At 41.5% G+C, this 14967-nt stretch overlaps 1 protein-coding gene across 3 annotated transcripts in view; it reads right to left on the bottom strand.

Moving 5' to 3' along the window:
* Window positions 1-14967, bottom strand: part of myo1b (myosin IB) — a 275282-nt gene that overhangs the window by 124305 nt on the left and 136010 nt on the right. For all 3 annotated transcript variants that reach the window (XM_043692880.2, XM_043692882.2, XM_043692884.2), the window contains exon 7: window positions 14020-14083. In XM_043692880.2, the coding sequence (XP_043548815.2) occupies window positions 14020-14083 (64 nt within the window). The remainder of the gene's footprint in view (window positions 1-14019; window positions 14084-14967) is intronic.

Genomic DNA, 14967 nt, shown 5'->3' with positions numbered 1-14967 from the left:
AAGAAATACACAATGTTATCTTCGATATTAATGCCTAAAAAGACAATTATTTCAAACTCCTGGGAAACTACTAAGACATAACTAAATTGAGAATTTGCAATTAAAGGGGATGGGGACTCTTGATTAATGCTGCACCATCCTGATGGAATAACAAGCTACACAGTAGACACATCACATTGGTCAAATGCCCCCCATACCAGTGTCTGGATTAAACAGTTAACTAGTGGCAGTAAGCATGGATAGTTTAACATGCCACACTGACATGTCTAATTGTCCATACTAGCAAGCTTTAATAAATGCATGTTTGATTTTTCATGAACATAAAATCTACATATAGTTTCTTATGCTAAGAGGGATAATATAAGTATTGCTTCAGTAGGTAATATGGCCTATTGTAGTCAAAACCCACAGTATTACCATCCATGGCTACCCTTATCCATGCCTGCCTGATATGTCTCACCAGAATTCTTCTTGAAGGTACAGTAAAGAATGCAGTTCTGCTGTCCACAACCTGAATCAGGGCCTCATGAAAGGCATCAAAAATTGTAAGGCCACCCATGGACAGCTGTCTAAACTACCAGCAGCCCTTTGCTCTCCCTGTTCATCCATTTTTCAAAGGCGGCTGCAAACCCCATCATGGCTGCCAATGCTTTTTAAAATTACCTTGCTTTATACACCCCATCCTTCGTCCACATCCAATTCACCCAACTGGGCATCAAACCTGGCTCCTCATTGGCTGCGCCTTTATAAATTATGCAGTGCCACTGCCACTGACAGGGTCATGACCTGGAAATGTTCCAGGCATCAGGTTCCTTCCCTCATTATTTTATAAATAAATAAGCTCAGAAGTACTAATTATTCAGAGGTCACAAACAACTCTGAACTGATTGCAGAGAAGGATGAAGTTGCAGAGGTTCTTCCCTACTGACTACCAATAAGCTATTGTAACCATCCTGTGGTTAGAAGAATGCATTTGAACTTTTTACGATGAAATGTGCTGTTCCAGAGGGGTCTTAGCGTTGTTACTAACAACTGAGGATTCAAACCTATGTTGTGTCAGTCATCTAACTAACAAGTAAATTTGCTTGGAGTTGAAGAGAAGACAAAAGCAATGTGTAATTGAGACTAATGGGCTGCCAAGATGCCATGGCAATGATTGATTCAATCCAATACTGAAGCTGAGCAGGTCTGGCATACTCCAGGAGTGTTAATGATCGTTGGACTTACTGAGACAGTAAAAAAAGGCAATGCTGGAACTGAAGACTAGAAATGTTTCATTTAGCAACAGAAAACCCACAAACTACTGTTTTACAGGGCAGAGTGATCTTAGTTAAAGCAGCTCCATTATAAAATGTTTTAGGTTGATGAGTTCAAAAGGCTACATTTCTGGGTTCCAATACCATTGATGTTTGCCACCAGTAACAATGTTATGGCTGCCATATGAGAGGTGTGTCATGAAGGGAAAGGAAAAGTGCATGTTATATCAGGCAAAAAGCTCAAAATGTGGATTTTTCAGTTGTTTGGTTTGCAGGTAAGCACATTGATGGGATTCTACGCACATTAAACATCCCAGTAAAATGTCCAAACACAAACAAATGAATGATCCAAAAGACCAAGGCATGTTATTTTCCCCTTTAGTGGTAAAGATCTACTTGTACCCTTACCAACACAATGCAGATTTGTGCCAACTAACAGAAAAATGGATATCACTGCTTCAATTACAAAGGAAACACTAAACTGCTTTTAGCCTCAATTCATTAGCTGAGGAATCAAATATAACTTAGAAAAATGTAACCTAGGCGAGCTTCAACTTGTTCGGCAGAATACTTTGACTGATAACATTATGCGCTGAAAATGAGGAATTTTATTTTGAATGACAATTGCCAATAAATACAGTCATTTCTGCTGAGGTATGATGTTGCAGGTGGCAACTGCATGCAATATCTCCCAAGCGACCTCGGTCGCTAGACAGAGTTGACAAGCTTGTTAGGGCTGGGTGAGGGCATCATATCATGGTCAAGCCTAAATATGTCCTCACGGAGTATGTGTTCATTTACAATTCCAGAAACAGTCATAATCTGGACTCATACCTGCATCAATTTCTTTTGACTGAGTTATCAGCAAACGGCTAGACTCCTGGAAAATTATCCAGTATAAGCCAGTACCTTTAAGGATAAAACTACAAGGAACGGAAGATAAGATTTCCAAAATCAAAATCAATTCCATTGCACAAATATTTGGATGTGTTTCAAACACGCCTTTTGAAATACAGGTAATACCTATTATGTTTTGAAAACATTGACCTCAAAATGCATTGAAAATTCCTTTTTTTTTGTCCGGCAGGCTTTCTGGAACAAGCTTTGTAACAACTGAGGATTCAAACCTATGTTGTGTCAGTCATCTAACTAACAAGTAAATTTGTCTACAACGGTCTACAAGTACCTGCAGTCTAAGTTAGCCTACAGTTGGCACAATAATAGCTTGATTTCCATGTTAGATCTGTCACAATCACACTATTATGGTAAAGCAGTAGTCGATGTTGAAAATTAATCATTGTGAAACGTGCTGCATTCCCCCACTTAGCCACCTGATGGCTCTGCAACAGCCTGATACTTGCAGTCACCCATTACCAAAGGTGAATAGTGAAGATCAACCTTCACAAATATTGACAACACTTCTGAGAAAGTGAAAGCTGACTCAACTCCATAACATAGTCGGTAGAAACACTGAGGCTGCCTTTTGTGTAACTGTGCCCTTACAAAGTTTCCAGTATTCCTCAGTGCCTTGTTCCTTGCTGCTTTTCACTATTCTCAGTTCACATTTCAAGTCCACTGAAACAGGAGAAAATGTAAACCATTCGACTCAACTGAACTTCTGTGTTTGCTAGATAGTAAGCAAACATTTCTGGCTTGCCAGAGGACAAAGTAGCTCTGAACTCTTCCCCACAAATGAACAAATACTTGAGACCATTCAAATCCACAATGCTTCTTCACATCTCCATTCCCTGGCCCATTCATTCCTCAATTCTAATTCCTGTTTCACCAAGAGAGCTGCACTTGATCCGAATTGCGTGCAGTGCCACAAGTAAAAAAAGTTGGAAAATGAAAATTGCTTCAGCTTTGTTAGCTATGCACATTCATTCTGAGAGTAGTAGATAAACATTGGTCAAGGTATCCACGGTTTCAAAATAGTGCCACGGGATCTATCAAACCAAATAGTGCAGATCTATCCCCAGTTTAACATATTGTCTGAAAAACTGTCAGTGTTTCTGAAGATACAGCACTTCCTTTCATACTGCACCCAAGTGTAAGCTTAGATTTTGTTCTCAAATACCTGGAAGAGTATTTGAAACCACAATTTTCTCCCTCAGCAGCAAGGATACCATGACTGGAGCATGGTTAACAGCATCTTAAACCTGGCTTACTGCAAAGAGGCTGAATAAACCCCTTCATTCACGTTTCAGAAAACAATGTTAGAAGGTAGATTTGACAAGTTAGGGTACCTGATATTAACTTGAGTTTTCCAATATTGGAAAAGGGATTGGAGAAAGTTTAGTTGGGTAATCTTTAACAACCAGTTTGTAGTAAATAGTTTACAAAATGCTTACATGTTAATGTTCTCTCTCTTGATAAATGAAAGTAGTCTATTTTTAACATAATTATGTAATCGTGGATTTCAAACTTTTCAGATCAACAGCTCCCTTATCAAAAGGAATTCAATATCACACATCCACCCCACCTAAATTTATACTACAAAATTACAGCACATTTCATTCTGTAACATAGTGGTTATTACGTTGGCTTAACACACAAAAGGTCCCCAGTTTGTAACTAGGCAGAAACAGCTGTGTTAGGCGAAAGTGAGGACCGCAGGTGCTAGAGTTTAGATTCAAAATTAGAGTGGTGCTGGAAAAGCACAGCAGGTCAGGCAGCATTCGAGGAGCAGGAAAATAGACGTTTTGGGCAAAAGCTCTTCATCAGGAACGAGGCAGGGAGCCCCCGGGATGGAGAGATAAATGGGAGGGGGGTGGGGCTGGGGAGAAGGTAGCTAAGAGTACAATAGGTGGATGGAGATGGGGATGAAGGTGATAGGTTGGAGAGGAGGATGGAGCGGATCGGTGGGAAGGAAGATTGACGGTGGGACAGGTCATGAGGACAGTGCTGAGCTGGAAGATTGAAACTGGGGCAAGGTGGGGGGAGGGGAAATGAGGAAACTGGTGAAGTCCACATTGATGCCCTGGGGTTGAAGGGTTCCGAAGCGAAAGATGTGGCGTCCTTCCTCCAGGTGTCAGGTGGTGAGGGAGTGGCAGTGGAGGAGGCCTAGGACCTGCATGTCCTCGGCAGAGTGGGAGGGGGAGTTGAAATGTTTGGTCACGGGGTGGTGGGGATGATTGGTGCAGGTGTCCCAGAGATGTTCCTGAAAGTGGTCTGCGAGAAGGCATCCAGTCTCCCCAATGTAATGGAGACCACATCAGGAGTGATGGATACAATAAATGACATTGGTGGATGTGCAGGTTAAACTTTGATGGATACGGAAGGCTCCTTGGGGGCCTTGGATGGAGGCGAGGGGATAGGTGTGCGCAGGTTTTGCAATTCCTGTGGTGGCAGGGGAAGGTGCCAGGAGGGGAGGGTGGGTTGTTTGGGGGGGGGGGGGGGGGGGGAGGGGCATGGACCTGACCAGGTAGTTACAGAGGGAACGGTCTTTGCGGAAAGGGATGGGGGAGTGAACTATATCCCTGGTGATGGGGTCTATTTGGAGGGGATGGAAATGTCGGCAGGTGCTGCGGAGGTTGGTAGGGTGGAAGACGAGGATCGGGGCGTTCTGTCCTTGTTACGGTTGGAGGGGTGGGGTTTGAGGGCGGAGGTGCGGGATGTGGACGAGATACGTTGGAGGGCATCTTTAACCACGTGGGAAGGGAAATTGTGGTCTTTAAAGGAGGAGGCCATCTGGTGTGTTCTGTGGTGGAACTGGTCCTCCTGAGAGCAGATACGGCAGAGGCGGTGAAATTTGGAATACAGGATAGCATTTTTACAGGAGGTAGGGTGGGAAGAGGTGTAATCCATGTAGCTGTGGGAGTTGTTGGCTTTGTAAAAAACTTCCGTGTTAAGTCGGTCGTCATTGATGGAGATGGAGAGGTCCAGGAAGGGGAGGGAGGTGTCAGAGATTGTCAGCGTGGAATGTGTTGATGAAGTTGATGAACTGCTCAACCTCCTCGTGGGAGCACGAGGTGGCGCCAATGCAGTCATCAATGTAGCGGAGGAAAGGTGGGAAGTGGTGCCAGTGTAACTACAGAAGATGAACTGTTCTACGTAGCCAACAAAGAGACAAGCATAGCTGGGGCCCATGCAGGCTAGCCCTTTCATATGGAGGAAGTGGGAGGATTCAAAGGAGCAATTATTAAGGGTGAGGACCAGTTCAGAAACAGCTATGCTGCCCTGGGGCAGCAGTGGTTATCACAGCTGCCTCACAGCGCCAGGGACCTGGGTTTGATTACAGCCTTCAGTGACCGACTGTGTGTGGAGTTTGCACACACTGTCTGCGTGGGTTTCCCCTGGGTGCTCTGGTGTTTTCCCCACAGTCCAAGGATGTGCAGGTTAGGTGAACTGGCCGTGTTAAATGCCCATAGTATCCAGGGATGTGTAGGTTAGGTGCATTAGTCACGGGAAATGTAGAGCAATAGGGGAGGGGAAAGGGTTTGGGTGGGATATCTTCAGAGGGTCAGTGTGGACTTGTTGAGCCAAATGGCCTCTTTCCACACTGTAGGGATTCTATGAATTTATACTCTTAAATATAAAGTCCATCCATGTCCTGTCAAAGATTTGCACGTAATTTTGTTGAGACTGTCTGATAGTGAGCACTGATGTGATTAGTCCTGTGATGGTTTCTATCTTCCCTTCAGTGGGAAAGCCATCGTAACGTTACCAACATGCCTGTTGAATATTTCAAAACAATTCTGAAGGAGTGTTAAGATTAGACTATATTACAGTGTGGAAACAGGCCCTTTGGCCCAACAAGTCCACACCGACCCGCCGAAGCGCAACCCACCCAGACACATTCCCCTACATTTACCCCTTACCTAACACTATGGGCAATTTAGCGTGGCCAATTCACCTAAGCTGCACATTTTTCTGACTGTGGGAGGAAACCGGAGCACCCGGAGGAAACCCACGCAGACACGGGGAGAATGTGCAAACTTCACACAGTCAGTCACCTGAGGTGGGAATTGAACCCGGGTCTCTGGCGCTGTGAGGCAGCAGTGCTAACCACTGTGCCACCGTGCCGCAGAGTGTCAACAGACTTGAAATGTTGACTCTGCTTCCTCTCCAGAGGCTGCCAGGTTTCTCCAGCAATTTCTGTTTTTGTTTCAACTAAACAAGTCTCAGGTTCAACCATAACTAAAGGACACTGAAAACATTTTGCTCCAATGGGCCTCAGCCTTCTGTTGCCATTCCATTCTGATTACTTCCTATCCTTGGGGCGTTTTGACATAAATCACTTCCTCACCATATGTGCCTCATATGCAAATACTTTTTCTTCTATATAGCCATTGGTCTCCATCATTCTCTCTGTACAAAGCTGTAAGGTACTTAACAATTCCTTAAATCGGAAAGCAGTTTCTCCGCTGGAGAATTGCTGCTCCCAAGCCTCATTTTCTTCATCAAATGCAACTCTGCTTTCAGTTTCACAGCTGGATGAGCATACTTGGCACAAAGTTGGCAACAAGAACTTGTTTGTAAATAATCTTCAATAAACGCAGAAAGATTACAAATCACTCCCTCAAACTACATGAATTCATGTCTGCTCTTGCCACTTAAAAGCACACCATTAATTAAAGGTAGTGATACCATAAACATGGCCTGGTTGAGTTTGACTTTTCCCTACAAATTGTGAAGCAGGGATGAGAATCTGAGATCCTGAAGTTACAATCAATCAGATTCCCTTGAATCATGTTGGTGCTATCTGCACAGTAGATTTCATGAATACAAGAGTAAGTAGTGAGCTATCAAGCTCGTCTTCTCTTTTACAAATAGTGATCTATTGGTCAACTGCAGAAATAGGGAGAAATCGACTATATCTTATTTGTATGGAAATTATGCCAAAATTGGCACTGTTGTTGTGTGAATCTTGCTAATGGACTCTTTAATGAAATTTCCTGTGAATGTAAAAACTGCAACATAACTGGGAAATGAGGATAGAGAATTGAAGCCCAAGGAACATAGGGAACATTTGCCATTCTCTAAGTTCCCCTATTTGTTTTGAAAATGAAAGTTTGAAGCCTAAACTGCCACTTATGCCCATTAAGTGCTTTATAACCAAGCAAATGTAATTGTGGAAACTTTATTTGTTTAAAATGCAACAGATACAAATAAACAAAGATGGAGGGGGTTATTTTTGCCATTTCATTAAGTGAAGCCTAAGTGCAGCAGTTGCACATTTCCACTGCCTGAAGTATAATATCACAATTAACAAATGCGCATTTCTTTCAATGGTTTTGTCAACTTGCTCCTCCCTCCTGGATTAGATTAGATTAGATTAGATTAGATTCCCTACAGTGTGGAAATAGGCCATTCAGCCCAACCAGTCCACACCGATCCTCCAAAGAGTAACCCACCCAGACCCATTTTCCTCTCACTAATGCCCCTAATACTATGGGCAAGTTAGCATGGCCAATTCATTAACTTGCTGTAATCCCCAAACCCCACAAAAACTGAAAGAAAAAGATTTATCTTCTTGCTGTTAAATTCTTTGAAGACTGGGCCTCCAGTAGCAATCATCAGGAGCCAGAAGCTGCTGGCTTTTAATTGGCTGGTAGATCTGATGGTGCGAGACTTCACTATTGAGGCCCACAATTCACTGAGAAGCTCACCGCTCAGCAACTAACTGAACTGGATTCAATTAATTTTTTTGTTGGTGGGACAGTGCATCAGAGGCCCCATTAAGCTCTCCCAGCCCAAATCTGGTCTGCAAAATGTTAAATCACAGGCCACTGCATGGCTGGGATTTTACAATTACTAGTTAAAATGTGGTTCTGGGTATTATTGCAATTCCACTACCAAGAAATCCCACTGGATTAAGCATTCACTTAACTGTCACCCAACATGCATTTTGATGGATCACTTCAAGGATGTCCTGCCCACCTGCCAACCATCATGGCATCCATGAGGAGCAACAGCGGCACTTCAAGGCTGAGGCTGCTGGTAAGCCAAAGACTAGGAGTATTTAATTGTATGACTTTTTAAACAAAATCTTAATAGAAAGAATGTTCAGCCCTGCATAAATGCACAAATAACAAGTTCAATTTTGAATGAAGCTCTGTTATTAATTATGACGTTAATTCTACTAAAAGTTTTTGCAATCTTTATTTAATTTTCCAGAGGGTCAAAAGCAAATCCAAAACACTTGGCAATTTAACAGTAACAGATCACCCCTTGTTCTTAGTTTAGGGCATGGACAGTTTCTAGTAATGGATCAAAGAGTATATGCCCATGAGAGACTAAGGGGGTGCAGTTTGTTTTCTTTTTTGAAGGGCAGGAGTGGTGATGGTGGGGTGGCTGTGGGACAACAGACATTTACAGAGATAAGGAGGAGCAACTTAAAAATAAGGATTTAACTCTTAAGGCCTTGCCAGACCAGGAAACCAATAGGTCAGCAAGCACATGGGCAACAGGTGAGCAGGATTTGATGCAGGTTTCCTATATAATTTGAAGAGAGTTTGCAATAACTTTATGGAGCATGACGAGGGAAAGACTACAGGAGTCGAGCCTGCAGATAACCAAAATGAGGACAAGGCTTTCAGGAGACGTACTGAGGTAGCTGTAAATGGATGATGGATACAAAGATGGAATGAGGCAATTTTTGTGTTGGAGAGACAGTGGGTGGAAACAGAACTTTTTTTTTTTAAAATGGAATGCAAACTGTAAATTTGGACTCAAATAAATCTGCCGCCTCACATCATCCCTCCAACCCTGAAACTGGCAAAGTTAGATCTGCTCCACGTCAACATTTGTCTGACAATTTATACAAACCAGGTCAATACAAAACATGAATGTAGCACAATGCAAAATGAAACAAAACTCACTTCTCAAAGCAAAAAGCAGTCCCATTAATTAAAATGATTCTCCAAAGGTTGGAAGACAATCATCTATCAGGCCATCTAAATGACTGCATTAAAAACCAGACAATGGCCCTGGGAAAGAACCCACAACAATCTTCACTCCAGAGAAATTAGCACCATAGTAAAGAACACTGACCTCCAGCCAAATCAACTTCCTGCTTGCATTTAACATTAACCTATCCACAGGATTAAAGCTGACCATCTACCACAGAAACCTCTCCAAATAACTTAAGTTATCAATATAAAACTTCATGTTTCAGAGTTGGGTGTGGAAAATGTTTAATGCATGAATCACCTGGCACAACACAATCATACCTGGGTTATCTGGGCGGCCATTCATTCGTATCTCACAAACATCACAAATTTCAACAAACAACGTGGTTTCCAAAGCTTACTTCTGCTACGAAAATGCAAGCATGCAGTATCAACTCTTAGATCCCGCAGAGACAGGAAGCTGACTAGCATGGCACACCCAGCTAACATGTCTGATCTTATATTCACTCTCCTCCTTTCCCTAATATTTCCCAGCCTGCTTCCTGGGTGGGAATGTGGGGTTGCAGAGAGCGCATGTGGGGTTTGGGGAAGTAGGATTCAAAATGCTTTCTCGTTAACATCTTTGAAATACATTGCTTTTGACTATGCATTTGACGTGAAAGCAGTGCATGGGGAAGATTAGTTGAGCTCATAACTGTGGGTATGTGTCAGGCTCAGGCAGATTGATGAACACACTATGACAAATCAGCCTTCAATTAAAGAAACATGCTTGATCTTATTTTGAACCTCTCTGTAATATTGATTAAGGTCCAACTCGAGCACTGTTTGATGGTTCCAGGTAACACATTTAGAGATGAATGTCAAGGTGTTAGGAGGAGTGAAGAGGACATTTACTAACACAGTACCAGAGATGAGGAACTTCAATCATGTAGAAACATCGGAGAAGCTGGATTTTTATCCTTACAGCAGAGATTAAGAGGAGATTGGATAGAGATGATCAAGACTATTAAAAAGGTTTTGAGAGAGTATGAGTTATAAAGAAAGGCTGAATAGACTGGGTCTTCTTTCAGTGGAGCATAGGAGGTTGAGGGATAACCTCATAGAAGTTTAGAAAATAATGAAGGGTGGAGATAGAGTTAATCGTAGTTGTCCTTTCCCTGGGATGGGGGATTTCAAAACTAGGGGCACATTCATAAGGAGAAAGTGAGGACTGCAGATGTTGGAGATCAGATTTAAAAAAGTGCGACGTTGGAAAAGCACAGCCAGTAGGACAGCATCCGAAGAGCAGGAAAGTCAACATTTCGAGCATACGCTTTTCATCAGAAAGATCACATTTTTAAGGTGAGAGGAGAGAGATTTAGAAAAGACACAAGGCGCAATTTTTTTTTTTTTTACACAGAGGGCAGTTTGTATGTGGAATGAACTTCCTGAGGAAGCAGTGGATGAGGGTACAGCTACAATGTTTAAAAGACATTTGGATAAGTACACACATAGGAATGGCTTGGAGGGATATGGGCCAGGAGCAGGCAGGTGGGACTAGGTCATTTCAGGATGGTGTTTGGCATGGATGGGTGGATTGAAGGGTGATGCAAGGTAGGTGGTAAAAGAGTCACAGGTGATGAGGGACAAAGAAGAGTAGCAATTTACTAAGATCCCGACTGCAATGCCCAAAAGAGTGTAGAAACAGAGGGTAAAAACTTTTAAATGCAAAACTTGATAAATGTCTGAAGAATATAAAACCAAAGACTAAAGTGCCAAAATTCCCATTAAAACACAAGGTACTAGGCAAGGTACTAAGGCTCCTTTGCAGCCAAGCAATAAAAAGAACAAATTTAAAGGGACAACACACTGAAAAAGACTAGCTGTACACAACAACGTTTCAAAGGGACCATTGCAAAAGAGTGGGACTAATTTAAGTAGTTTGTTCAAATAGCATATACAAGCATAATAAGTGAATAGCCTCTTTTGTGTTGTACTGTTCTATGGTGCTGTGATAACAAAACCAACTTCCTTTTAAAACAGACATTTCATATGTTGGGTTTCCATTGGCACTGATACAAGTTCACCAAAATTCATCTCCCCCCACAAAGCAACTGAGCCATTAAGCAAAAAAGGTACAATTCAATCAAGACTTCAATGTAATACAGACACACTAATTAAATGATAGTTACCTGTTATGAATGGAATGATTACAGACTATGCTCGTCTAGACTGTTCTCAGCAGGTAACAATCAAATGTGTGTTCCTGAACATATGTTACAATGAGAGTATTTCAGAGGTTGCTTAAATGGCTTTATTGTTTCCATATACGCAGTGCATGCATTGTGTGAACATACTGGGTGTAAGTACAATGGTAAAATCAAAAATAGATATCAAAAGGTCACTGCAATGTTACCCAAAGAAAATCACGGTTCTGTACTAAGCTTTTCAGCTGATCTAGTTTGTACATGACTCCAATTATGCATTATATCTGCTGAAAATATATTTTCACTTTACTGAACTAAGCATGTCCTGTCAGCAGAATGTTTTCTGGGAGAAGGTTTTCTGCTTGGGAACCAGAGTCCTTAGTGACATGAAAACATTTGGGTTTTGTCCACATAAAATAACTTGTCCTATTAATCAAAACTTCAAAATATTCATTTAACAATTAAAGAAACCTACATGGGGTATTTTGTTTCCTAAATATTCTCCAGTGAGACATGTTGCTAGAAAAAAATCTAACAAGATAAAACTCCCAGTTTCCTGCCCCAAGATGAACACAAAAGACCAGGAACTAGCACTGGCTTGGACAATAAAAACCTAACATGGGATCACATGGCATTTTCCAAAAGTGCAAGAGATGCATTAGTATTCGAGTTATATACATCTGAGAACTGAAATACTGACAAATATGCAAATCCTAAACTTCAGTAGTGTTTTGGGGCCATTTTACTTTGTTAAATATGGAAAACAAATAAATACATGTTTGTTGTTATATTACAACATTACAACTGCCTGAAGATCCTTATCTGTGATAGGCTTATGCTGTGCAGTTTACTCAATTCAAAGCATTGTTTAATTAATTAATGGGATGTAGGCATCACTAACTAGGTCTAACTAGCCCTTCTTTCTCACTGAGTCTACTTCCCCCAATTAAAAAAAATCCTTCAAACTAAACTACCAAGAGGAATATGAATATGGCATTTGTCGTTGCACCTCAATGGAATCAGCCTGAGGTCGGGTAATTCTCAAAGAACAGAGAATCTCCAGAATGTATTTTCAAATTTCATTGTGTGGAATGGCATTCTGTACTCTTTCAAGAGAGCCTTGACTAGAGCAGAGATCACATTGCAAAAAAAGGAAAATGGATTAACAGCAACTTTAGACTAGCTGACGTAATCTCCTAGACTGGTTTTGAGGGAGGAAATTTTACAGAGATCTCCTTTATTGGCTGTGAAGTTCTTAGCTGCTGGATGTTTGCCTGTTCAAGAGATCTTGTGGCTATTCAGAAGAAAGAGCAGGAGTCTAACATCTGTCTCACAATCCTCCAGACACCATGATTAAGGTTTCAACCTTGATTGATCATCAGATCTTTTCCTTCCTGCCATTTTCATGTCTGTATTTCAACATATGTACTCCCAAGGATGGCAGCCACTGATCTGAAGTGAGGGAAACAGGCATGGCCAACTATGGTGTGAGCAGTTTTAGACTTTAATATGCAATCATGCAAGAGAAACTTTCTCTGTTCATACAGGCCAATGCATTTGAGACATGGTCATTTAGAAATGCCTATTATTTGGAACAGCAGTCCTTCCACGCTGCCATTGCAGTAAAAGTGAAGTGTCAGGCGTATGGAAGAAATCATTTTTAGTTTTATGAACAGTAGATTGGCTGATACTTTTTAATGGGTGTGTGAGAAGAAGCCTGAAGCACCAAAATTAAGGGATGTAATCAGATTTACAGCTACTGGCAATTCCGTAACTTTATGCAAGGCTTCACAAAGCTAACTCCTTGCTAAACCTCTGCTTCGTGATCAGGGGATGTTAAGCAGACGAAGAATACACAGTCAGGAGGCTGGAAGAACACAGCAAGCCAGGCAGCATCAGGAGGTGGAGAAATTGACATTTTGGGTTAGACCTGTGTATATCGGATTCCAGCATCTGCAGTTTATTTGTTTCTAAGCAGACGAGGAAGGCAGTGACAGGTGGATATCCTTGGACTTGAAATATGGTGGGCTTGTGGCATTGGGTTTGGACAACACGTTTTGGCAATGTGGCACCAACAATCATGCAAATCATCACAGAGCAAAGTGCACAAACATTTGCACACTCAAATTAACAATCAACTATGATGCAAAACTAATTCACTCACGCCTCTTCAGGTTTTAGAGGTGGATGTTGTATAACACAGGAAGAAGTCAGAGAACTGGAGGAATCCTCCTTCATTGTTTGTGACATATGAGAATGCAAAATATGTTTCTTATACACAAAAGTGATCCTATACTTCATGAGAGATTGTTCAACAAGAGGTGCCTGCTGCTGAAAACACTTGTAAGAGATTATTTTTAAATGATCAGCACTCTGTCACCCCGAACTGTAAATCATAACTCCACACCGCAGCACCTGAATTCCATCTGTTTCAAACCACTTCAAATGCTTAATAGAATACAATATTAGGGGAGACATTTATTCACAGAGTTGCTTATAGCTCCACAGACTTACATTGATTCCCCAGGCAGACAGGGCGCTGGCCCATTTCCTGTGCAGTATTGCACATTAACACAATTAAGGATCAAAGACACAGGACAGACAGGTAGCGTCCTGCAGCACTGCCCTGTTCTGAAGAATCAATAGAGTTTATGTAGCAAATACACTTCTTTCACCATTGTATTTGTAAATCATCTATTCTATTTACAACTTTGCAATACTTACAGTTGCTGATAACACCACCAAGGGGGTCACCTTTGAAGTCAAACTCAATGTCCATATACTTTCCCTGTGAAATTGAAGCATTGCATTGAAATGTGTATGAACTCATATGAAATGATGTACAACAACAATAGTGTAAACAAAAATAGATCTCAATAAAAGAAAGAGAAATGTGCCACTGTTTACAGTTTTCAACCAAATGTGGCTTTCAATATCTTAACCGATGTGCTTTCATTCCAGAATTAGGCCACTTTTTGTTGAACTGAAAAAAAAACTCTTACAAAAAAAAGCATGATTTTAACCTCTGCTTGAAAGTTGCACGTAATTTGAAAAAGATCCATATTTCACTGCAGGGTGTCTCAGAGATGCTGCAGCAGTGCAGTTGTATTGCTACTTTGTAATATCTGCCTCTTAACCTTTGACCCAGCCCCTTATCACTCAGAGAAGCTTATAACACAGATTGGGGCTGTCTGAGAAAGCCCCAGGAGGCAACAGATAACAAAAGCTGGCTTTTGAACCCATGCCTTCTGCAATACAGCAGTGTCATATCAAACAATGCCGTTAAGTGTTTGATCTGTCACAAGCCAAAATTTCCAAAAGGTGAAGTGGATAATCTCACAATGTAATACAGATATGTTTTTGTTTTTAATGAACAATACCTTTCAACTTAACTCAAGTACTGTATTTAGTTTTAGGCGTTCAAGTTGCACTCCATCTTCTAACAGGAAGTAGACATTTTTTAAACGGTAAAAATGTCTAAGTTTTGGTTGCCATGATGTGAGGAGCTAGGGTTGGACTAGGGTAGACAAAGTTAAAAATCACACAACACCAGATTATAATCCAACAGGTTTATTTGGAAGCACTAGCTTTCAGAGCACTGCTCCTTCATCAGGTGGTTGTCACAGCTACCTGGTCAAGGAGCAGCGCTCCGAAAGCTTTCGCTTCCAAATA

The sequence above is a fragment of the Chiloscyllium plagiosum genome, unplaced genomic scaffold (genome assembly GCF_037043375.1).
Source record: "Chiloscyllium plagiosum isolate Xiang-an unplaced genomic scaffold, Cpla_swu_hap1 HiC_scaffold_7, whole genome shotgun sequence".
Lineage (NCBI taxonomy): Eukaryota > Metazoa > Chordata > Chondrichthyes > Orectolobiformes > Hemiscylliidae > Chiloscyllium > Chiloscyllium plagiosum.
The sequence above is the reverse complement of the archived record's forward strand: the minus strand, read 5'-3'. Positions and strand labels throughout refer to the sequence as shown.